General features: G+C 36.1%; 1 protein-coding gene across 1 annotated transcript in view; it reads right to left on the bottom strand.

Moving 5' to 3' along the window:
- Positions 1-7,784: 7,784 nt before the first annotated feature.
- The window catches only part of LOC149193844 (putative protein phosphatase 2C 44), a 31,216-nt gene continuing 11,488 nt past the window's right edge, over positions 7,785-27,512 (bottom strand). The window contains exons 2-3 of the mRNA XM_089407451.1: positions 8,155-8,428; positions 7,785-8,029 (exon numbers count right to left, since the gene is read on the bottom strand). Coding sequence (XP_089263577.1) covers positions 7,785-8,029; positions 8,155-8,428 — 519 coding nt within the window. The remainder of the gene's footprint in view (positions 8,030-8,154; positions 8,429-27,512) is intronic.

The following is a 27,512-nucleotide window of genomic DNA, read 5'->3' as shown; positions in this document are numbered from 1 at the left end:
GTCATAAGCATATGTGTAAGTTAAATAACATACATTGCCAATACAATAGAATTTTCTACTATATTAACATCATATGCATGAAAGCGTGCTAGCTCCCACTTTATTATTGTAAGTGAAAGTTCCATCCATACATACACCATTGACGACCAGTAGCCCCAATAGTGGAATAATACATTCAAGAAGACATGCTCCCCCAAATAAGTATACGCTCTCTACGTTATGGAGAAGCCAAGACTCTTCCCAATACTCCAAGGCCTTCTCTAAGCCTAAGCCTAGCTAAATTATGTGAAATGAGGTCAACCTAATCGAATAAATACTCTCTTTTGTAAGAGTAGTAGAGGACATAAAATATGGATTTCAGGACATTTGTCGCAGTTTCGCACCCCATCATTGAGGTAAAAATCAAAAAATGTATCCAAAAAACTTTGAACACTGAGAAATGTCTACAAAGGATACATCAAGAGCAACCTGATAAGTTGGTGAAATGAATTCTTGAATGCTCATCACACCTTCTTCTAAGTTAAGGAAACAATTTTCTTCCGACAACTTTAATGACTTATTTAACTATGGTAGCTTAAATATACTTTTGAATGCCTTGGGAGTGAGAGGAATTAGGTTCTTCTTCGCTCCTAGCACAATTCTTCTTGTTCTTGGATCAAAATTATTTTCACACAAATAAAAAATTTCTTTGAAGTAAAAAACATATGGAATGTGTGCAGTATTCACGAATCCACTTGTCTAAGTTTTGTTGTTGTTCTTCTACTCAGTGGGCAGTTTATGTTAGAAAATTATATATTACAGAGCAATGGAACACATAAAATATTGCAGAAATATAAACACAGAAAATGCATAAAACAAGAGAGACACAGATATATGTGGTTCACCCAGTTTGGGCTACGTCCATACCGAATAGCCAGTCCTTCCTTTCTATTATCCAACAAAATGAAGAGACACAATCTACAACAAATCCATTGTAATATCCTCTGTTTTCTCTCACAGTCTCACCTCTTTGCTTCTCGCTCAAAGAATATACATCTATTACAAAGCCTCAAATACAATGCCCTCATATGAGGAGAGGGGTTACCTTCTAGGGAAAAAAATCATAAACTAAACATAAGTTCTACTATCAAATCATCCACCTAATGAATGGCCCAGATTGACTAGAAATTACTATACTTTTACAAGGCAATTTTACATTTGTTTTTAGCTTCGGGGGCGCTACCCCTGAACCCCCGCTAGCCCCCAAACCCGTCAACTGGGGGGGATCAGCCCCCCCGGAACCCCCGGTGGGGGACAAGTCCCCCCCGCGTGGAGGGGTGTACAAACTTCCTAGGGTATACGTCCGGCTGAAACAATGACCTATGAACAATCATGCTCCACATCCAACAATCTCCCACTTGGAGAATGATTGTAGCAACTCCATCGTTGCTTCATTTGCTGGACAATGACTCCTCTTTCGACCTACCTGTTTCTCATCTTCATCGTCATCCTTGAAGACCAATTGAAACTAAGCATATTCTCAGTTTCTTCCGGCTTACAACTTTTGTTAGCATATCTGTAGGATTCTTGCTAGCGTGTATCTTTTCCAACTTCAACTCTCCATCTTCCAACACTGATCGTATGAAATGGTACTTGAGTTGTATTTGTTTAGTCCTGGAATGAAATGATGAGTTTTTTGCAAGATGAATGACACTTTGGCTATCACTGTATAACATACCCATATCATGCTCCTTACCCAATTCACCCATAAACCTTTGTAACCAAATCATTTCTTTACTAGCCTTTATACCAACAACGTAATATGCTTCTGTTGTTGAAAGTGCAACAACACTTTGGATTTTTGAAACCCAACTGACAGCCGTTCCACCAACAGTAAATACATATCCTGTAGTGCTCCTCATATTATCTCTGTCACCTACCATATCTGCATCAACATATCCCTATAGAGAAATGTTTTAACCACTAAAGCATAATGCTTGATTTGTGGTACCTTTCAAATATCTGAGAATCCATTTCACTTCCATCCAATGTTCCTTTCCTAGATTGTTCATGTACCTACTTACAACTTCCACTGCATGTGCAATATCAAGCCTTGTGCAGACCATTTCATACATTAAGCTTCCAATTGCTAATGCATATGGAACTTTAGACATATAATCCATGTCTTCTTAGGTCTTTGGGCACATTTCCTTAATAAGTTTGAAATGGCTAGCAAAAGGTGTACTCAACTGGTTTTTCATTGTGCATATTAAATGTTTCAACACCTTTTGTATGTACTCATTTTGAGACAATGTTAATTTGCGATTTCTCCTGTCACTAGTGATTCTCATACCAAGGATTTGTTTTGCAGCTCCAAAATCCTTCATTGCAAATGAATTTGCCAATTTTCTTTTGAGCACATTTATTTCTTGCATGTTAGACCCTGCAACAAGCATGTCATCTACATACAATAACAATATAATATAGTTGCCATCATTTTGCTTTTTTAGATAAACACAGTGATCAGAGTGACATCTAGTATAACCTTGTTCAGACATAAACTTGTCAAATTTTAGATACCACTGCCTTGGAGCCTGTTTTAAGCCATACAAGCTCTTATTCAACCTACACACTAGTTTCTCCTTCCCTTTCACCTCATATCCTTGTGGTTGCTGCATATATATCTCTTCCTCTAAATCCCCATGGAGAAAGGTTGTCTTTACATCTACTACTCAAGATGCAATATTCAACTACTACTAGACTTAAAATAGTTTTGATTGAATTCATTTTAACAATAGGAGAAAATATTTCATCAAAATCAATACCTTTCTTCTATGAAAATCCCTTCAACACAAGTCTAGCTTTGTACCTCTGTTTTTAAACATCTTCTTCCTTCAGCCCGTAAACCCATTTATTCTTCAATGTAGTTCTTCCTACAGGCAACCTGACTAAGTCCCAAGTCTAGTTATGCATTAAGGAGTCCATCTCTTCTTCCATGGCTACCTCCCAACTCTTTCTGCTTTCAACCTGCATTGCTTCTTCATAACATTCGGGTTCACCAGAATTAGTTAACAATAAATAATATAATGAAGGAGAGTATCGTTCAGGGGGTCTACTTATCCTGGTAGATCTTCTAACACCACTTTCAGGTGTTTGGGGTGCCTGTTGATGTTCTTGTGGTTGTTGATTATTATTATTTTCAGGCACCTTTACTTTTTCAGTGATTTCATCAAGAACTGCATATTCCTTGTTTTCTTTTTCTTGTTTCTTTTCCTACAACTGATTCTTATACAAGACCTTTTCATTGAACATTACATCTCTTCTCCTAATGATTTTGTGATTTTTGTAATCATATAAGCGATAACCAAAATCATTAACACCATATCCAATAAAGGTACATTTCTTTGACTTTGCCTGAAGCTTTGTTCTATTTTCTTTATCAATATGGATAAAGGCCTCACAACCAAAAGGCTTTAAAAAGGAGTAGTTTACCTTTTTACATGTCCATGCTTCCTCTGGAACACCACCATCCAAGGAACTTGAAGGCCCTCTGTTTATTAGATAAACAACGGTATCTACAACATCTGCCCAAGACTGTAAAGGCAATCCTGCATGCAATCTCATGCACCCTGCACGCTCCATGATTGTTATGTTCATCCTTTCTGGCACACCATTTTCTTGTGGTGTTCTTGGAACTGTCTTCTCTCTGTGAATTCCATGCTCTGAACGGTACCTATCAAACTCTTTGCTACAATATTCACCTCCATTGTCTGATCTAAGACACTTCAACTTCTTTCCTGTCTCAATCTCAACCAAAGCTTCCCATTTCATGAAAGTATCAGATACATCAGATTTATTCTTAATACAATAAATCCAAGCTTTTCTAGTTGCATCATCAATAAAAGTAACATAATAACGAGAGCCACCGAGAGATGATACCTGAGAAAGTCCCATACATCTGTATGCACAAGCTCTAATTTTTTTCTCTTCTTTTCTTTCCCAACTCTGAGAAATCTAACTCTCTACTGTTTTCCATAAATGCAATTCTCACAGAAGTCCAAATCAGCATTCTTCAAACCCGGCAAGAAATTCCTTGAGTGAAGAATCTTCATCCCCTTTTCACTCATGTGTCTGAGCCTATGATGCCATAATGTTGCATCTGCTCCTTTGGAAGTTAAAGCATTAATAGAGTTAGAAATACCATTGCATAAATACAATGTACCAACCTTTTCGCCTTTTGCTATTACCAGGGCTCCTTTGGTGACCTTCCAAGCTTTATCTATGAAAGTTGTCACACAACCTTCACCGCCTAACTGCCATGTTGAAATCAGATTTTTCTTTAGATCTGGAACATGCCTTACCTCCTTTAGTAGCCATTGGTTTCCATTCTGTTGTTTTACAAGAATCTTACCCATTCCAACAATTTTTCAGGGATTATCATCACCTAAACGAACTTTTCCAAAATCTCCTTGAACATAGTCACGAAAGTATTTCTTATCAGGCGTTGCATGGAATGATGCCCCTAAATCTACCACCCAGGAATCAATAATATTTTCGAAAGAAAGAATCAAAGCATCTTGTAACACCTCCCCTGTCACATTTGCTTCATGATTGTTTTCTTGCTATGCATCTCCTTCTTTCCTTCCGAGATCTACAGTCTTTCTTTAGGTATCCTTTCTTTATGCATTTCCAGCACACTATCCCTGATTTGGACTTGGATCTGCCTTTCCTTGATTTGCTGCGATATCTTGAGCTCTTTCCTCTTTCCATTTTTCTTCCCCTAGACTCTACACTCAACGCATTTTACACCATACAAAACTTTGAAAATAGCAAGTGACAACCAATACAACAAATGGCAGATCAGCTGTAAAATCATTTTACTGGATGTGCATCAGATTCAGAAATCTCATCTGATATACAATTTTTTTCTAAAGAGTCATTTGATAACCATCATATTTATATAAATGAAGGAAATTATCAAAAATGATAACGAGTTGTCGCAAATGCAATTTTTGCAATAAGGAAGCACTATTGCTTTATGCCATGACGTAATGCTACTACTGGACATTTTTTCTTTGGATAGGTGCAAAAGACACATGAATATATAAGTATAGGAAATATATGAACAGTTTAAGCTATTTGAAAAATAGTCGATTTACGCATGAAACATATTCAACTAGAAATATGATGGGAAAATCAAGAAATTCATTATGTGTGAGAAGTAAAATGTTGGAGAATCTTCACCTTTGAGGTTTGAGAAATGGACACGGTGATATATCACAACTAGAAAAATTTTGTTCATAGATGCAAATCATTGTTACAATTAACAATATATATCATATGCCAAAGATAAAACACAGGAAATTAACCCATGAATTCAATGCAAGTAGAAACACCATAATAGAACCAATAGATGAGAAAACGAAATTGTTTCACAAGTTACAATCAAGTTAGGCAACTGACATAAACATATGCAATTTGGAAAATGGAAGGAAACTTTGAACCTGCTCCAATTTAATGTATAATTTTAATTTTTGATTGACTAGCAATAGCAAAACAATACATGTCACAATACAAGCAACTATAAAATTTAAATAGATGTTGTTAAATTCACAGAGACCTTCCAAGTATTCCTTATGATTCATAGATGCTAAACCAGGTAGACCATCAGCATTGATTACAAGTATTCCCCATGATTCATAGTTGGTAAACCAGGTAGACCATCAGCATTGATTACAAGTATTCCTCATGATTCATAGATGGTAAACCAGGTAGACCATCAGCATTGATTACAGTTCATAACCCCAAAGGAATCGTAAGAGTTGAACGTGTGACATCCTTTGTTGCCCTGCCTTTCACTTTTTCCTTGTCTGTCTAGCCCTATAGCCTGAGTTTTGTGTATGTTCTAGGAAAAATCACATTGAAGACTAATAAGAGCACTGGGCCTTTTGAAGGATTACTGATTGACAAGCTCTACAGATTTCTCCAAAACAATTGCAGGTTGACTCTGTCTCCCTACAATATACCACCTATGCATTTACTTCAAGTCAGAATGGTGCAAGAAATTTAGAGTTCGTTCACACAAAACTATTAGAAGACAATGAAATTATAAGCTTTTACTCATAATACAGCTTTTAGGGCCTTAAATTTCTTGATCACTCAAAAATAAGATATAATTTTGTACTATTGTTACTATTTTAATAGATTTATAACATTTCAAAATGCAAATTTCTGTTGAGATCAGAAGAAATAAGCATTGAGTTTTTTACCATTTCTGCAATAAATCATGAATCATGTAGAGTGAACTGGTACATGCATGTTTAATGTTTTGTGACTGGCGGAATGGAAAAAATGATAACAACTCATTACTTTTCAGTTTCAATCCTTCTTTTACAGTAAGACTCTTATCTTTTAATGAAATGCAGAGGCTGGTAACTTAAAATTTTCAAGAAATCCCAAGTAGAGTTTGTTAAGAGGGAATTTTAAATTTTAATAGTAACTCCTTTTTATCCTTTGTCCTCGGAAATTTGTATTGTTGCCACTTTAGCAGCCATTGTAGCCAGTCAAGCATTGATTAAAGAAACATTCTCAATCATAAGACAGTCCATCGCTCTTAGTTGCTTCCCTTGAGTGAATATTGTGCATACCTCACAAAATTACGAGAGTTAGATCTATTCACCTGAAGTTAACTATGTTCTCGTGGTTATCTTCCTTGCAATTGTCGTAGGATTCCATATAATCCTAAATATTGAATAGTGAAATATGACAGAATGAAATTAGATGTCCAAATAATAATAAATATGACTTGGAACTCAATCCTTGAAAATATTTTTTCCTCTCGTTGGCCCATTATCAGCTCAACATTGGCACGTTTGTGGCGGTTTACAGAGATGATGGCTCGTCTTTTGACTCTCACTCTGACCTTGTTATTGCTCTTCCTCAAACTTCCCAAGTCCTAGCTACTTCCACGAAACATTTTCTGTGCAACACTACTACTGGAATGCTTTCCTCTAACTTACTTCATTGTCTAGGGGTTACACTTCTGGATTTGCCACCCTTTTGAGGCCACCCGGACCTCTTTTCCATCTTATTCTCTACTCTTCCTTTCTTTCCTTAACATAGATTTTATACTATTTCAGAGATTCTCTAGGTAGTCAATCGTTGTTATTCTCAGTCCTGTTGACCTCTTTTGGTCATTTGAGCTCATTACATATTTTAGACTGTTTCAGAGATGCTCTATGGACCTCCTTATTGCTATTGTAAATCGTTGTTCTACTTCTTCCCAATCTGTAGGTTTAATTTAGTTTGACATAACTGAACTTGCTGTCAATCTTTTTTTTCTTTTGGAGAAACCATGATCTCGATTGAAACTTTAGAATATTTGATCTATATTCTTTGATGTTTTAAAAGTATTTATGTTAATAATTACATATCATTTCCATAGAAGATTTTATTTTCCCAACAATCATTGATTCAGCGGGTGAGGTCGACGAAATGTTAAGCCAACTACCTTACCTCCATTCTCGCTATAATTTTCCGCATTCCTATAGCATAAGTTAAGGGGTGACACTACGTGAAATTCCAGGGACTGGGCAGATAAATACCCCTCGAATATGGCACCTAGGGAAAGGAAATCCTCTCTTTGCAGTGCAGTTACTTGGGGCATCTTTCTTTAAGCACTTCAAAAAAAAAACCTCTCTGGTATTCAGATGAAGTATTAGAGTAAAATTAATGACAATACAGTAATCCAAAAATTTCCTAGATGCTTTCTCCCATGAGATGAGTTTGCGAAAAAAAATATGCATCTAACAGTAACTATGAAAATAAGTCAATGATTGGAAAAAATGCCTTGCCTTCCACAATCCATCACTAGCCAAAATGAGAAATTTTGTGGTTGCATCTATGGTCATGTCTCTCACATCTGGTTCTAAACTTAAATGTTGCTTCAGACTCATGTCACCAAACGCACGAGCTACATCAAGCTGACCATTAACTCGAGGTACATCTGCTAATATATCAAAAAGAACGCCATTAAGTATACAGTTTCTCCCTGTGACCATTCAAATGTTACTCTTAAGCTAGAACATTAAGATATAATTATAAAGTTACAAATCAAAAAATTATTCAAGTATGTTCTCATTAAAATTAATCTTTGCACAACATTTGTAGTGGTACCTGGCAGGAGTGTCACAAATCCACCCTTCTCGATGTTTTGAAGTTCAATACTTGGCTCATGATCAATAGTCAGCTGAATAGTAGTGCCGTTTTTACATATAACAACCCTGGAATCCCATATATTTTCTACAAAGAGTTTTTTCCCATCAACTAAAATAGCAGTTATTGTTGTGGAGCCACCGGGCCCTAAATCAACTGCCTTTGCTAAAAATTTCCCATCAGTCCGGTTGTATGCATTCTTGATGGCATTTTCTGGGTCTGTCCAGAACTTTGGCTTCGTTATTATCAGAGATACTTGTCAGCATTAAAATACTTAATTAGCATTTTACACCATACGAAACTTTGAAAATAGCAAGTGATAACCAATACAACAAATGGAAGATCAGCTGTAAAATCATTTTACTGGATGTGCATCAGAGTCAGAAATGTCATCTGATATACAATTTTTTTCTAAAGAGTCATTTGATAACCATCATATTTATATAAATGAAGGAAATTATCAAAAATGATAACGAGTTGTCGCAAATGCAATTTTTGCAATAAGGAAGCACTATTGCTTTATGCCATGACATAATGCTACTACTGGAAATTTTTATTTGGATAGGTGCAAAAGACACATGAACATATAAGTATAGGAAATATATGAACAGTTTAAGCTATTTGAAAAATAGTGGATTTACGCATGAAACATATTCAACTAGAAATATGATGGGAAAAACAAGAAATTCATTATGTGTGAGAAGTAAAATGTTGGAGAATCTTTGCCTTTGAGGTTTGAGAAACAGACATGGTGATATATCACAACTAGAAAAATTTTGTTCATAGATGCAAATCATTGTTACAATTAACAATATATATCATATGCCAAAGATAAAACACAGGAAATTAACCCATGAAGTCAATGCAAGTAGAAACACCATAATAGAACCAATAGAGGAGAAAACGAAATTGTTTCACAAGTTACAATCAAGTTAGGCAATTGACATAAACATATGCAATTTGGAAAATGGAAAGAAACTTTGAACCTGCTCCAATTTAATGTATAATTTTAATTTTTGATTGACTAGCAATAGCAAAACAATACATGTCACAATACAAGAAACTATAAAATTTAAATAGATGTTGTTAAATTCACAGAGACCTTCCAAGTATTCCTTATGATTCATAGATGCTAAACCAAGTAGACCATCGGCATTGATTACAGTATTCCCCATGATTCATAGATGGTAAACCAGGTAGACCATCAGCATTGATTACAAGTATTCCTCATGATTCATAGATGGTAAACTAGGTAGACCATCAACATTGATTACAGTTCATAACCCCAAAGGAATCGTAAGAGTTGAACTTGTGACATCCCATTTCTGAGAAGTTCAATGTATAACTCCAAGGCCAATCAAGCCAACCCCAGGGCTCAAAAATAAGATAATAAAAAATATATGCATTTGGTAACGAGGCGTGATACCTATCATCCAGCTCAGAAAGGATATAGGTTGGTAACAATTGAAATAGACTTACAAATTAGCTAATTTAGAGAGTTTCATTGTGGGAAAAATCAAGAATCTCATTCTAGATTACGATTTAAGTTGGGAATCAAACCCTACTCAACTAATGAAAGGACTGAAATTTGCTAAACACCTTTCCAGCACTAATTTAAATATGTAGACTATAGATTGGTACTACCCAGGCACTGCGTAGGTGACATTATCAAGCAGCACATCAGTAGCTATAGAGTGATTGATACAGATGTGGATGCTTCTTCTGCCTCCTCTACTTTTTACATCTATACCTAATGACAAGTAATGGGCACTTCCACAGTATGTTGTAATTGGTGTACTTTTGAGCCCCGTTGACCTCTCTTTTGGTCACCCACTGCCATTAATAAAACTATTCTTATCTTATCTTCTGTCGTCCGTTAATAGGAAATGGTACTGTAATATAAAAACAATACTAAATAGCCAGGACTAACTCTCACCAATTTAGATCCTCATCTAGGAGTGAGCACTTAGTGTCTATACTTTCTTTTCTATATTTGAGGCCAATGTACATCGAGAAATTACACTGTAAAATACCAGTATTCAAGAGACATCTGCTATCAATTCCATTTGAGCAACGACAATCTCAGTTACATACCATGAACCACATTATCCAAATGTACATCAAGAAATTAAACTGTACAAAACAACTATTCGAGCGACACCTCCCATCAGTTCCATTTCAACAAAAGCAATCTCGGTTATTTACCCTGAACCTCAAAATTTTGATGACATGGTTCATGATATACAATTGAGATTGATGTTTGCTGAAATGGAATTAATGGAAGGTGTCACTAGAATAGTTGTTTTCTTATTATTGTTTTGATTTAATGTTTCGTTATGCATACTAAATCTTTTTTTCATATAAAACCAAATTTCAAATGTTTACTCATTTACAAATACTACAACACGTACCCCTTTTTCGGATTGATGTTTATGAGTAGTAGGCCAAAACTTGCCAAACACTTCAATTTCTTTTCAAAAATTTCAAAGATGCCCATTTGAAAAACCTTAAAATAATGTACAAAAACATGTTCACATAAACAACAACTACTACATGGATAATGGATAACCTCTACCTGACATTAACTATAACTCATTATCATCCACCCATGCTTTCAAGAATGTCCATTCACATGTTGCTATTCTTCCACAAACTACTATTACTTAAAAAATATCCATATTCAAAACACACATAACTAATAGTTTCAAGTGTAACTCAATATCATCCACCCTTGCTTTCAACAATGTCCATTCACATGTCACTATTCTTCTACACACTATTATTTACAAAATATCCATATTCATCATACAAATAACTAACAATTTCAATTGCAACTTATTATCATCCACCCTTGCTTTAACCAATGCCCATTCACATGTTGTTATTCTTCCACACTCTATGCCTTACGGCATTTCTTTTGCAACATCAGGTGCAAATGCTAGTAATTTAAATGTTAAATATAATCCTAGTGTATTATGTATGGCATAAGAAAATAATATGAAGTGTTATCAACCAATTTCCTTCCTTATATTTATTTGTAGTCATCATTATGTTTTTTACCCTTTTGTGTATATTGGGCCCTTCATTTTGAGCTTGTTGGAGCACAAACATTGGTTCAACACTAGTAATATACCTCCTCCATTCATTCTTACTGTATTGTTTGGTGTTCAAAAGATCATATTAGCCATTTCTAACCAACGTCCATATATTTTTTCTAGAATATTTCATTCCCTAGAATTTTTTGGTATTTTTTTCTCAAAAATTATATAGTAGAAAAGTTCTCGCATCACACATCAAACCAAAAGGATACAAAACAACACACACACTTCTAGTATGTACAAGGTACAATCACAACTCAATCAAAACAATCATGTCAATGTGTGTCTATTTTGGACACAAGAAAAGGATTCTTGTACATGAACTTAGGGAGGAATTGAGGTACTGGTCACATAAATCTATAAATGATAAATCTATTAAAAATTTAAATCATGATTCATAATTCATAACTGAAAGACAACTTACAACTACAGGATAGTAAGATAACACACTGACAACTGTAGTTTTCTCATTAAGTCATCAAACCAAAATGTGTTACATAGGTAGTGTTGGTGCAATGCCAATGACAAATAGAAATAGAAAATATAAAACAACTACAGGTATACAAGACTCAAGGCATCAATCAGCATCACTGTCCCCATCATCATGGTCCCCATTGCTCTCCTGTGCATCCTCCTCCTCCCCTGTATCCATAGTCACCTCTGCATCTGCTGGTATGGAGGTTGACCCCTCTAAGTCATCAAATCTAACAGGCTCTAGCACTGGATCATTGAGATCCATGTTGGCCAATGCCAACTCAACAGTGGTGTCCAGACCCATATCATCAGGAACAATGTTACTTGGGAGCGGGAGCGAAAGTAGGGGGCGGGAGCGAAAACAGGAGCGGGAACGACATATTCAGAAGCTCTTGGTTTGGTGCTCTTGATGAAATATGAGTTCCATACCCTAATACATGAAAAAATTCAATGGAAATATTGCAATCCCCCAATCCTAAAATCCTGAAAAACTGATTAGTCTGCTGGATTTTGAATGAAATCTAAAATTCTACTTTCTCCATATGAAATCCAATGAGGCCGAAACCACTCTCAAACATCCTGAGTCATTTCATGGTAATGTTAAAAATTTAAGTAAAAGGATGAAAATGACGATTAAGGAGAATGTCACTTTTACTTTAAGAATTTAACATCAGCATGAATAGCATATCAATACTAGGGCCTAGACTTGATCATGAAGCTGCCAAAATGCTCTACTCCTTGCTACAATAGCACAAATCACTTGCCAAATGAAAATATTAATGAGCAAACACGCCCTTTTCATTCCCGCACTGAGCTTAGCGAGCCCTGGAAACAGGAAATTGTGTCCCAAAATCACTACACGCTTTTAAAAATCGTGACACGACCTCGGATTCGACGTGTTGGAAATGAACACGACGTGTCATATGATTTGGACACGAATCCGGACGGAATCATGTCGGATTCGCTGGATTCGGGATTCGTAGGGGGTTTAGGATGAATCTGGTGACTTAGATTCCAAGGGATCTACCCCTCTAATAGTAGTCAATAAGGATTTGCGCTACCTGAGGCAGGACTGAAAAACCTCTAAGGAAGACATGACACATGATGCTTCAACTAACTCTTCAATAATATTATAATGTTGGGAAGCTCGCACATCAAGATTGTTTGCTAACTTTTGGAATACACTGTTAGGTGGGTGATATAGTAGTTCCATAGCCTTATCTGATCTGAGAGATCTAGTGGAAGCGAAAGGGGTGGTCAAGTCCTTAGAAGTAGAACTTGACTCAGGAGGGTCATATGATTTTTCTCTCATGGTAAAATAAATGTGAGAATTAACATGAGGACCTATGCATTGTTATTAGGACCATATTACCATTTCCCCGCATTACCCATAGGAGGAGGTGGAGAATCTTGTACAACCTTTTGTTGTTATGGCAACACTTTTGATGGATTTTACTCATTGTTAACAAGATTTATTATTTCTTTTTGACTAAAGTTGAAAAGTGGAAATACAAAATATTTGATAAATGAGTAAATATTATTTCAAGGGTGTTACCAAGCATATTGCTTGAGGTTGTATATGAGACAAGTATATATTGCTAGAAGAATAGAGATTGAAAGATAAAAAGTGTAGCAATAGGCATCAACATATAACATGAAAAATTTCAAACACTTTTCAATAGGAATCAACCACTAAAGGGAAATAAACATTGTCCATACAACATACGTGGGGAGAATATTTGCTTTGTAGTTGTTGTATTGAAGTGGCTTGGGAGCTTATACATGGACCATGACCATTATCTTACACCTCTTTTAGGCCCTCGGGGACTAGTTTTCATCCTTGAAAAATGTTCAAGGGCCTAAGAACCATCCCTTAGATGGTCTCCATGAGTACCACTAGGCCAACTATTCACCTTAGAGGCATTGGAGGGTGGTTTTCTACCATGTGCATAGTCTGTATTATTACTAAGCCTTAAAAACCACTCGTACTAGACCCTAGCATGATAATGGTGTTTCTCCTTAGATGATGTCCAAGGACCCAAGCAAAGCCATCCTTGTCGGGAAAAATTATCCTCACATTAACACCCATACACCATCTATATACCTATGGTTTATAATGATGGAAAATAGTGCTCCCCATCACTTAATTGTGCAAAAATCCCCAACTAACCTAGATTCCATGTGAAACATGTCCTCGATATTAGCATATCACCCTACATTATCCATTAGCTCATGGAGATAGAGGATTCAAGGACTCTCACTTGATGGTTGGGGACTATAGTCCATCGAGAGGTCAAATTTTGGGCTAACTGTGTTAAGGACACCTTCAGGTCAACCAACACTAATGCAATGTATTAGTTGTTGGTACATCAACCTGTCAAAATGGCACAATACTGAGTAGTAAACATTAGTAAGTAGGACACTAGTGGCCAACAAGAAACCTTGGTATCAATAGAGTAATGATGTGGTGAGTGGACGTGGATCTGGGGATACAACAGTCAACTGTGTGGCAGTTGATTTGACATGCTAACGTCTCATTATGATGTGGCACCAATGTGCGTCTAGATGACATGACATACCAATCTGGTAAGTGATGTGGCATGTTGACATGGCAATGGAAGGTTGACCAGGCACCGAGGTGATGTATAGGTGGTAACCATATAGCGATGACATGGATGTTGGGCTTTTGGATGTTAATATATCAGCTAATTAGTGTCGATGACACTCTTTAGCCTCTTCTAAGGGCATGATCGCTTGATAGCCCGACCATTGGCCTTTCAAGATATCGAGTATTGAGACATTAGGGCTTCAAGCTATAAGCTCGTCTGTATGTTAGGTGTCGAGTATCGAGATAGTAAGTATGTATAGAGCATTAAGTGTCCTGGGGGGATAGCAGCTTAGTGATCTGGCAGATGGATAAGGTAGGTGATGGAAAGGTAATTGTGTTAATTGATGACCCATTATTTGGTTATGTGAAGACCGAGTAAGCAAGTTTTAAACTAATGTGATATTTCCCAAGTGGTCGATAGTGGATATAATAGCCAAATTAATTGAATAGGTAAGCTAAAATGAACATGGCCTAATTATTCAATATCTCTTGTAATGGAACCAAAGTTATGTATCGCATGAATAGTTATAGGTAAGAATTCTTATAAATTATCTTGATTACTATGTCACATATTGAAATCTTTCATTTCACTAATAGTTTCATCATCTGTAATAGATCAAATAACTATGACTTTAGGCAACACTTTTGATGGATTTTACTCATTGTTAACTAAATTTATTATTTCTTTGTCACTGAAGTTGAAAAGTGGAAATACAAAATATTTAATAAACGAGAGTAAATATTATTTCAAGGGTGTTACCAAACTTATTGCATGAGGTTTTATACGAGACAAGTATATATTGCTAGAAAAATAGAGATAAAAAATAATTAACAAATTCCTAAATTCCTTATTTATATTAAAAAAAAAATCTCTAGTTTTAATTTTTTTAATAATTACTAAATGTGTGTTTGAAGTAATTCCTTATTTGAAATAAGGAATTTTTTTTTTTTTTTTTTTTAACAATTACTAAATTTATTATTTAACATAAATAAAAAAATTGAAAAATCTATTTTTTTTTCTTTTAATAATTACTAAATATATTATTTAACATAAAAAAAAAATAGATTTTTCATTACATGCGTATTGAACTTTTACTTATAATTTGATCAAATACTATTTTTTCCATATATAAAAATATACATGTTTTTTTAAAATTTGAAATTTTTCATTCATATACCCGATATCTATCTACATGCACGTTTTTGTCAGTAAATATAAGTGACTTGGTTAAATTAGTTAGTGAACTAGGTGAAAGTAGTTAGTAAACTAAGTGTTGATTACCACTCCATCTGATATCTAATCTGATGTCATCAGACAGTTCCCGCTGTAATGAATTAACAAATATGCAGTTCTTAGCTTTTAAATTTATTTCCATTAATGCACCCAACGATTCATTAAAAGCACAGAGATTTACAAATTCACAAGCAAGATATTTACGTACAGGATTCTGTCTGATTTTCAGAAGAACAAATCTTCAAAAGCAGCACAAGTTTTTGGTTCAGGTTTTTCCCTTTTGGAAGTGAGAGTTCATGGAAAATATAGGTTTTTTCCACTTCTGATTGTAATTTTAATTACCTGTGCACTTTTTTTAAACAATTTTTGCCATGTGTTTTTAATATACTTTCTTTTTCTGTTAATGAAAAATACCTTTACACAGAATTTGTTCATCCTGGCTGTAAGTATTTGCAATTTGCTTAGTTGATATAGGTTTGATCGCTTTCTTTAGTCCTATTAGTTGATACGCATGCAGATAGCCACCCAAATTGTGTTGGAAAGCTGTGCAGTTAAGAAAGACTGGGCAATGAGACAGGATTTGGAATCACTACGGGCTTGATTTTGTACTGTGACTTAGAATTTCTTTGTTTTCTGCTTTAATTGAATAACAAATTTTGATTTGAAACTGAGCAACAGTGGGTATTTCCTCCCTCACTTTTTTCTCATAACAATTTCAAAGAGTCCTCAAAAATATTTAGGGCATCAGCTACAGCCTCCCAGTGATCCAACTTTCCATCCTCATCCTCACTGATTATCCATCTTGCTTTAAACTATAAGATGTTGAAGCGATGTTAGATCTATTCTTCCAAGTGAAAAATTTGTCCCTACCAATGGAAAGAAATTAAAATTCTAGATATCGACTGGAAGATTTAGATTGTAGCACCAAATCCAAAAGAGATAAATCTGGTCATGTTCCTTCTTCCTGTATACAAAAATGAAAACCTAAACCTATGTCAAGGAAGAAGCATGGTAACGAGGAAAGCCTCCTGAATATTTTTGTGGGTTTGGCTTAATGAATGATATGGTGTAACACACTCATATAGCTGTTTCCTATACAAAACAAGTAGGCAACAAGGACACAATAGAGAATTAGTATATTTTTTTAAGTGTCACAAGCCTATGCCTCGTAATCTAGAAACCACATAATGGATTGACACCCATTGAGATTTGAGGACTCCCAGGCCCGAAAGGAAAAACCCTTCCGAAATTTACAAGAACACAGTTATAATTTATGCCAAGTTTAGAGATTGAAATTGAAACTTCTGTTAGTGTCCAAGAAACACCAAAATAGGTCAAAGGGATTGATGACTAAAAGTTAGCCAGTAGGAAAACAAATAGTTAACTCCTCTGTTTCACCCATAGATCCAATTTAAGGCATTGTTCTTATTGATTGGGTGAGGTATTCTAAAGAAATCTTCTCATAGCCATCAAGGAGGTAGCTGGGCTTAAAGAGTGGGGATTTGGGCGACAACAACACTCATCCAGAATACTGAAGGAAAAGATACAAGATTTAGAGATTGTAAATGTTTTACTGTCAGAAGAGATTATAATTTTGTGCTTTCTTCCTTCTCTTGATTAAAATGTCTCTCCCCTGTAGGGTTCTATACCAGAGGCTCTTCTATTTATCTAGCTAGGAAGTCGAAGTCCAGTCACAACCTTTTTATAAACCTTTCATCCGGGCAAGGAACCAATTCTGTTGTAAGGGTGGTCCATTGCTTATAGAATTTTTTGCTTTGTTGTATATGGAAATATAATGAAATCTGAGGGTAGCCGTGGTGGGCTATCTTACTACTAGCCCCTTCTTTCCAACACATAAACATAAAGCAAGCGATCAATTTACTTTTTATTTCCCCCTTGCTAGGCATACTACTGTCTCGGGTCTGTGTTGAAGGTTCCTCAACTATGTGGGGCTATGTCAGAATGTCGTATGAACCTATGGTGTCTAGAGTGAAGTTATACAAAACACATGATCACATTATCCATCTTGCTTTAAAATATAAGATGTTGAAGCGATGTTAGATATATTCTTCCAAGTGAAAAATATGTCCCTACCAATGGAAAGAAATTAAAGTTCTAGATATCGACTAGAAGATTTAGATTATTGTTAAGCTTAAGTTGATAGATACCTTACGTTAGCTTTTTTAAGTTGTAACAACATGAACCTTGAGAACATGTCCAAAAGTTTTTATGTGCTATGTTGTCTAGTTACAACTGCTTGCATATGCACCCCTCACTAGTGTCACAAAAACGCTTCGCAATTATGCACATGCAACATAAAACACATTCACAACCTATGACAGGACTCTACAAGTAATGCCTTGTTTGATTGTAGCACCAAATCCAAAAGGGATAAATCTGGTCATATTCCTTCTTCCTGTATACAGGAACGAAAACCTAAACCTATGTCAAGGAAGAAGCATGGTAATGAGGAAAGTCTCCTGAATATTTTTGTGGGTTTGGCTTTCTGAATGATATGGTGTAGCACACTCATATAGATGTTTCCTCTACAAAACAAGTACGCAACAAGGACACAATAGAGAATTAGTATATTTTTTTAAGTGTCACAGGCCTATGCCTCCTAATCTAGAAACCACATAATGGATTGACACCCATTGAGATTTGAGGACTCCCAAGCCCGAAATGCAAAACCCTTCCGAAATTGCCAAGAACAGAGTTATAATTTATTCCAAGTTTAGAGATTGAAATTGAAACTTCTGTCAGTGTCCATGAAACACCAAAATAGGTCAAAGGGATTGATGACTAAAAGTCAGCCGTAGGACAACAAATAGTTAACTCCTCTATTTCACCCATAGATCCAATTTAAGGTATTGTTCTTATTGATTGGGTGAGGTATTCTAAAGGAATCTTCTCATAGCCATCAAGGAGGTAGCTGGGCTTAAAGAGTGGGGATTTGGGCGACAACAACACTCATCCAGAATACTGAAGGAAAAGGTACGAGATTTAGAGATTATAAATGTTTTACTGTCATAAGAGATTATAATTTTGCACTTTCTTCCTTCTCTTGATTAAAATGTCTCTCCCCTGTAGGGGTCTATACCAGAGGCTCTTCTATTTATCTAGCTAGGAAGTCGAAGTCCAGTCACAACCTTTTTTATAAACCTTTCATCCGGGCAAGGAACCAATTCTGTTGTAAGGGTGGTCCATTGCTTATAGAATTTTTTGCTTTGCTGTATATGGAAATATAATGAAATCTAAGTGTAGCCGTGGTGGGCTATATTACTACTAGCCCCTTCTTTCCAACACATAAACATAAAGCAAGCGATCAATTTACTTTTTATTTCCCCCTTGCTAGGCATACTACTGTCTCGGGTCTGTGTTGAAGGTTCCTCAGCTATGTGGGGATATGTCAGAATGTCGTATGAACCTATGGTGTCTAGAGTGAAGTTATACAAAACCCATGATCACTGATTATCCATCTTGCTTTAAAATATAAGATGTTGAAGTGATGTTAGATCTATTCTTCCAAGTGAAAAATCTGTCCCTACCAATGGAACCACATAATGGATTGAAACCCATTGAGATTTGAGGACTCCCAGGCCCGAAATGCAAAACCCTTCCGAAATTGCCAAGAACACAGTTATAATTTATGCCAAGTTTAGAGATTGAAATTGAAACTTCTGTCTAAAAAGTGAGATGAAATGAAATGTAAGATGAGTACAAGATCAAAAAGAAATTAAATGACATAAAATAGACATAACAAGTATATTATTCCAAGAAGGAAAACCCGGTAAATTTAAGGAGATCAATGGAGATATATAGCCTCACCAAAGATATACCTTCCACGAGGGAGTATTACCTCCCGAAGTTTCACTTGGTGGAAAAGTCCTAACCATAAGGGTGAAGACCCCATAGGCAACTTATACAAGCTACCTATTGTTAGCTTAGTAGGCTTGCCTTTCTCATTTTAAGCTAAGGAATAAGTTCCTAAGGAAGAGTCTGAGATTTTCTATTCATAGATTCCGACTTATCAAGGTAGGTTTTGCCAGCAAATCAAGGTGAAAACTATATATGGAATGCTTTCATTTTCTTTATTGGAGTTTGGGTTAATGGGGGATGCAGAATTGGCTTCAAGGAAAGGCTTGACAATCAAAAGTGATGACCCATGGTCTCAGCATGCGGTGTCTGCCACAAAACAGCAGACACTTAGCATGCTGTATTTAAAATTTTTATCCAAGATTGATGGCTTATTTTTTGCATTGCATTTGAAAAATAGTATTTTGTTTCGGTTGGGGGCACCTTCTTTATTTGTGTTAATCATTTTACAACATGTCTTCGATCTCCATTATTTTTTCGTACAACTATGTCATGTGTTTCAACATGAATGTTGCTTTAAGGAGGCAGTCTAATCTATGAAAACATGTTTGGATTCATGGAATGCTTGTTGTTCATTCATGTGAAGTAGTATTTTCCCTCTTCTATCACTGTTCAGTGATCCATACATTACAGATGGTAGGTAGTTTGCAAAGTGGGTTCGATCATGCACTGACATATTTTAGGGTGCCAGGTATACTCACAATTGGTGGCATCTAGCGTTATGTTACTTGGAAGGCCATGCACATTTGAGTAAAGTGCTCCGTATATATGACTCCCATATCTTGGCTTCTTTGTAAAGAGAGAATTTTGATCCTTCACACGTCACGATTACTATAACCTTTCTCCATTTTTGCTAAATTGGGAGTGTGACCTGGTCTAAGATATTCTTAAGATTACTTAGCATGCGGTGTGTGCCACAAAATAGCAGACACTTAGCATGCTATATTTTAAATTTTTATCCAAGATTGATGGCTTATTTTTTGCATTGCATTTGAAAAATAGTATTTTGTTTTGGTTGGGGGCACCTACTTTATTTGTGTTAATCATTTTACAACATGTCTTTGATCTCCATTAGTTTTTCGTACAACTATGTCATGTGTTTCAGCATGAATGTTGCTTTAAGGAGGCAATCCAATTTATGAAAACATGTTTGGATTCATGGAATGCTTGCTGTTCATTCATGTGAAGTAGTATTTTCCCACTTCTATCACTGTTCAGTGATCCATACATTACAGATGGTAGGTAGTTTGCAAAGTGTGTTCGATCATGCACTGACATATTTTAGGGTGCCAGGTATACTCACAATTGGTGGCATCTAGCGTTATGTTACTTGGAAGGCCATGCACATTTGAGTAAAGAGCTCCATATATATGACTCCCATATCTTGGCTTCTTTGCAAAGAGAATGTTGATCCTTCACACGTCATGATTACTATAACCTTTCTCCATTTTTGCTAAATTGGGAGAGTGACCTGGTCTAAGATATTCTTAAGATGACTTGCTCTTGGTTTTCATTTGCAATTTGTTGTCTTTTGGGTTCTCAGGTTTACTTGAATGCTATAGGGTTGCTGTTGAATATTCATGTGCATGGACATTCTGGTATTATTGATGATAGAATGGGAGATCTTTCATATCACCTTCTGGATCAAGTGAGTACTTACAATCATGATATGCATATTGGAAATGCATGGTCCAAAAGGATTACACTGATGTCTGATAAGTTAATTGCTTCACCTTGTCCTATCTTATTCTGAATAAATGTGATTTAAAACACTAGATGAGATTATGACTATAACAGACATTTACCTATGCAGATTTGACTTCATGATTTATATATTAGACCAAAAAATCAAATTTGGATTGACATGTAAATATCAGAAAGAATTATATAGCCATACAGAACAATCACCAAAGAAAGGGGCTTTCTAGAAACATGGGAAAAAATAGATTACAAATGGATGAAAAGACTATTGTTTGAGTGAGAAGTTAAGAATGATTTAAGTGTTGCAACCCCAAAACCTCAGTCAATATTAAATTGACATCATGAAGTAAGAATAGGTAGCATAGCACATCTACAAAAGCTTAAATATTTACATAAGAAAGACATGTTATCCAAGATAAGAAAGGTTGACTCAGACCCAAAATGCAGCTTGCAATGAATTGTGATCAAGGCTGGCATCAAATCACAGTGCTGAAATTGAGATGACCAGGGAGGAAGCTCTAGTCACTGGACAATGTAAAACATGGCTAACAACCATGAATGCAACTTCTAAAGTGAATATGATCAGAATACATTTCCACAACATACGTTTATGAACCCAACTGCCAAAGTGATACTAGTATATCATGAAAAACATGAAATCTGGAGAAGTAATTGCTCTCAAAAGTTTGTGTCTATGCAATATATTAAAATACAAACACATTTAATAATAAAGGAGACTAGAAGCAACTAATAGTTTGAGTTGGTAGCAGGTAGTTCAAGTTTTTTGTTTCTTCTTCTTAGGGCGCTTGAGGGGGGATAAATCTGATTTTTGGGGTTTGTGGAAATAATAACATAAACAAGCTATTGTATTTCCCAATGCAGAATCTCGATGCAGATGGAATGAAGGGATGATTGATAAACCCTGGAAGCAGGTATACTCTACAGAAAATATTGGCCTCTGAAGGTTCATTTTGGTTTGGATACTGCACGCCTGTAGCATATAATCTCACAGAATCAGCTAACTACAGATCCCAATTAGGCTATTCCTCCTGTAATTCAGTGGAACCTTGTTGTGATTTCATTTCTTGGTATTGCTAAGGCCAATACAGATGTATAACAACGCTCGACCTGGAATTGTTGGTTAAAAATTGATGGGTTTTAGGCTTGATTGGACAAAGTTTGATGAGAATTAAGGAAATACAGGTTCCCTGCTAAGTCTTCGACAAATGTCCTAAGAATGTGAACGTAAAAATTCACTAGGGAATTAGAATTTCAAGTGTAATAAAAAAATACAGTATGGATAGCTTGATTCAATTTCATAGCCAATTTCAAAGGAAAATATTAATTATGCCTGAGAGAGCTATGGTTCGATATCACACCCCTGGTGAAGAATGATGCTATGGCTAATAATTTAGAATGATTAATTTTAATGACATATTTAATGTAATTATACATGTTCAATATATCTACAAGACCCTTTTTATAAAATATTGATGATATGGGCCTCAAGAGCTATTAAGGTCCATAGGTTGAAGTTGGGTCAAAATTGTTTTTCAAGGAGTTCAGGGCCATGAGGGCATGATGGAGTAGTAACGATGATGAAGGTTTTAGATGTGGTGTAGTGAGGCCAGGAAGGTCATGATGTCATGGAAGTTTGATCATGGTAGCATGGGGTGGTGTGGGGCCATAGAGGTGCGCTAAGCCTATGTTAATTAATGTGTTGTGGAACCATGTTGGGGTAGGGTGTTACCGTGATAGGGGACCTCCCACTATGCTATTAACAGGAGAGGGGGGGTGGTCATATTTGATATTGGCCATTGGATGACCAATGTCAAATTTCATAAACGTCGCCAGATATAATGGGAGGAACCCTGAGTTGGAACATTGATTACGAACCCCTATGACATTAGTGAGGGAGTGGGGGTCTGAATTGTGTCTTGACCATCCATTTTCAACATGTATCCACTATTGGATGTTAGGGGCCTTCTGTCAATGTGGAGTTGGAACCATGCTAAGGGAGTTTGGAACCTGGAATATTAGATTGTGAGGAGCTTGTTAATGGACCAACAATTCGATGTCCAAGGACGATTTTAGAAATTGTATAGGGTTGATATGAGCTATCAGACCTAAGATCAAACAACATAACGACTGTTTGATATTTTAAACTACCAATGGTCGATAAACCGAAGGGACCCTTGAGGTTATGTGGGGTCAACAATAATGCATTTATTAATTTATTTAAAATATTGTAAGATGGGTGATATATATATGTTGTTTTGCGTTCATGAAATATGAAAAGAGAAGTCGTGGGCTCCGTGTAATTTATTTAAAAACATAAATATGTTATATGTATGACCCTTTTGGGGTGTCACTAGAACTGTGAGCTATTGAGGGTTGGGTTTCATATTTATTTATTATTTATGAATATTTACATAGAGGGGATATACTTTGGTCCATAAGTGTTAAGTTTATATGTTATTTAAATGATTTTCATATTTATATATAGATTAATAATTGGATAATATTTATATAATCAATTAATATATAAACAAAAACATATATATTTATATATCTTAAATAAAACAATATATGAAAATATATGAAATTGTGTGTGGGGGGTCAGAAAGAAGTTAGCATGTTGGTTAGTTGGAGAAAGAGGCCAAAAATCTTGTTTACTTCCAATAAGGAACCGAGGAAATCCTAAAGAGAAGAGTGAGAATCACAAGGAATAGGTAAAAATATGGAAGTACAAGAAAATAAAAGTACTTTTGACAGGAAAATTAGTTATAGATTTTGAAATATAGTTACAACATTGAGGAAAGTAGGTAGAATTGGAATTTTCTCGGTATGGAGAATTTGACGAAAATTATGCAAACTTAAAAAGACCGTAAGTTACAGCTCACAAATAAAAATTGGGCATATAACAAATAATTAGAATGACAATTTCAGGATGATTATAACTTCCTACCCAAAAATTTGAATTGAAGGTTAAATTTTTGGAAAATTTTGAAGAAAATCTACAAGAGTCTTCACATGTTAAAATGTCATAATAGGTTACAATATTTCAAAGGTCATATATTTTAGCCTGGGGATTGGAATAACACAAGTAGATAGTCAATACAAAGAAATTGACGAAGAGGACAACCTAGAAAATCTAGAATTCTTAAGTCAATGATCAATTTCAACAAAATATTTAGGAAGCACTATAAGTAAATTTTCAGGGAAAATTTCCTAGTAACATATAGGAGTCAAAAATATGCCCAAGGACCTTAGAGTGAAGAGGAAGTAGTTAGGGTTACAAACATAAGCATGAATGATGTTAAAAAAAACTAATGATCATGTAGTGGACCAACCTAAGGGTAGGGATTTGGAAGAAAGAATAAAAAATCTAAAATTGGAATTTCTCGACTATAAAGATGACAATGAGAAGCTGATAAAAGATAAACAACATATTAGCAACCAAATATTTAAGAGTTTAAACAAAATTTACAGTGAATTGACATAGAAAACTGAGTCCAGATTAGCTTATGAGCAAAGTGCATGGTTTATGATGAGAGGTGTCGGAAGGTCAAGTCACTCCAAAATTGTTTCTTATCAACACTATCACTCAGCTAGGAAAACAAATAAAAGGGATTATTTTACTATCGAATCCGATAATATCCATAATTTTTCAACACGTAGAGAAGTTAGAAGAAGAGGAGAAAATCAAACCTAAGAAAAATTAAGGCCCCCATATTTAATGGCGAAAATAAGAAAAGGGAAGAAGAAAATACTTGGTTGCTAGTGATGAGGAAATATCTTTAATTGTTACACTATTCTTCGAATTTAGAGTCTAGAATTACCATATATCACTTGAATGGAAAGTTGAATCTCTGGTGGAAATATCTTTAATTGTTACACTATTTCTCAATACCTCTACCTTTGATCACTACCCCATCACTCTAACTTTGGAAACCCACTGTCCTCTTGGCCCTATTCCATTTAAATACAACCCTCTTTGGAATCAGATTTTTGTAGCCAGAGAAATTGTTTAGATGACCTGGAGCCAGCATGTGGAAGGTTCACCATGCTTTATTTGGGAAACCAAATTAAAAATAACCAAGAATATTTTAAAAGAATGGGCCAAAGATAATTATCAGGAGCCAGAGGAGATCAAAAAGAAAGTCAAGAATGAATTAGAAGGTGTGCAGTCAAGGATCGAAGAGCATGGATTATTGCAGCAAAATAAGGAGCAAGAAAGTGTATTATACGCACAACTAAGTCACATTAATAGGGAGGAAGAAACCAAGTGGCATTTAAAATCTAGACAATTATGGCTTCAAGGAGGAGACAAAAATGCAGGCTACTTCCACAAACAGGCCATTGCTCGAAAGCTCAGGAACGATGTAAACACAATCCTGGACAGTGAAGGAAATCGGCACAGCACTCAGGAAACCATAAGGAAGGCTGCCTCCAAGCACTACAGGGACCTCCTAACTGAAATCAAAGGGGAAGAAGACTATTCTGACTTGCTCCAACATCTGCCCAAAGGAGTCACTAAGGAGATGAACGACAACCTTAGCAAGGAAATTGAAGAAGAGGAAATTAAAAGTGCAATATGGAGTCTACACCTTGATAAGGTGGTTGGGCCTGACGGATTCGCCATCTATTTTTTCAGGGAGTTCTGGACTCTGATAAAAAAGGACCTGACGAAGATGATTCGATGGGCACAAAGAAAAGGGAAACTAGGAGGATTCACCAATTCCACCTTTCTTGCCCTCATACCTAAGGATAATCGGTGCTCTTCCTTTTCCAGATTCCGACCCATTTCCCTCTGCAATTCCTCCTACAAAATTCTATCCAAAATCTTAGCTACCAAACTCAGACCCCTCCTTCCCTCCCTGATTTCTGAAAATCAAGGAGGTTTCCTGCCCAACAGACATATCATTGATTCCATTCTCCTTGTCCAAGAAGCCATCCACTCGAGTTTATCCAGGAAAGAGAAAGGATTTGTCCTAAAACTCAATCTGGCAAATGCCTTCGATAGAGTAAGGCATTCCTTCCTTATTGCTATCCTAAAAAAGATGGGCTTCGAATCTCCCTTCATTAATATTATTGTAACTTGTATCTCTAGGCCATGGATCTCCCCCCTAATCAACGGTAGGCCAGGTGAAGCATTCCAATCTTCCCGAGGTCTCAGACAAGGTTGTATCCTCTCTCCCTACCTCTTCATCCTCATGGCAGAATCCTTTAGTCAAGCTTTGGACTACAATCGGATAGTGGGCCTTATAACCGGTATCAAATTTGGGAATGGAGCAAAAAACATTAATCACTCACAGTTTGCTAATGATACCTTATTAATTGGGGCAGCCTCCAGCACAATAGCAAGGCGATTCAAGAAACTCCTTGACCAATTTATGGGGTACTCTGGAGGCTTGGTCAATCAGCTCAAAAGTTGTATATATGAATGGAACACTTCAAATCAGGTTATCCATAGCATTGCAAACATATTTGGTGTCACATGCAAGCTGGAATGGACCCACTTTTCCTATCTGGGCATGCCAAAGAGCTTGGGCCCTTTGAAGGCTGAAACTTGGAACGGAATCATTGACAAGGTAAAGAGAAAAGTGCAGCAATGGGGAACACTGTGGCTCAACCCTGCAGGCTGGCTCATTCTCCTTAAATCAGGTATCACTTCCCTTCCCCTTTACCGTTTTTCTCTATATCAAGCTCCTGCGATTTTTCACCATAAATTGGAGGTTGCACTTTGCCACTTCCTTTGGAAAGGGGGGAAGAATGATAAACACAAGTTTAATTTAGTTAGTTGGAAGCATGTAATCCAAACCCAAGATAGAGGAGGTCTTGGTATTAGATCGCCAAAGTTCTTAAATCTGGCCTTTGGAGCGAAAATAGTATGGAGGTTAATAACGAGACCCTCATCGTGGTGGAAAAAGGTGTTGGAGATCAAATATCTAAACTTCCAAAGGCAGAAGCTCCTTGACTCCAATATCCCCAACAGAGACTCCACTAAAATCTGGAGGTTTTGCAAGAAAGCCCTACCTCTTATGATTCAAAATATTTCGAAAGTTCCAGGGGGGGGAGCCAGCATCAACTTTGGAACTGACAAAATCGAGGGACAACAACCATTGATCATGCATAAAGAGGCCATACCCGTCATCAAATTTCTTAACAATAGAGGCATCCATCATCTGGCTCAAATTTCCAGTTGGGACCCTCATTCCCATGCCTGGACTGGTTGGTCCTTCCCAGAAATTCCCAACGCTTTAGAACCCAGCCTCAGCTATCGGAAGTCTCTCCTCCACAGCAAGGCTCCCATCAAGGAAGGTGA

The sequence above is a fragment of the Pinus tabuliformis genome, chromosome 2_2 (assembly GCF_031772625.1).
Source record: "Pinus tabuliformis cultivar Carrire ecotype Pingquan chromosome 2_2, CPIR1, whole genome shotgun sequence".
Lineage (NCBI taxonomy): Eukaryota > Viridiplantae > Streptophyta > Pinopsida > Pinales > Pinaceae > Pinus > Pinus tabuliformis.
Note: the sequence above shows the minus strand (reverse complement) of the source record. Positions and strands in the feature narration are given on the sequence as shown.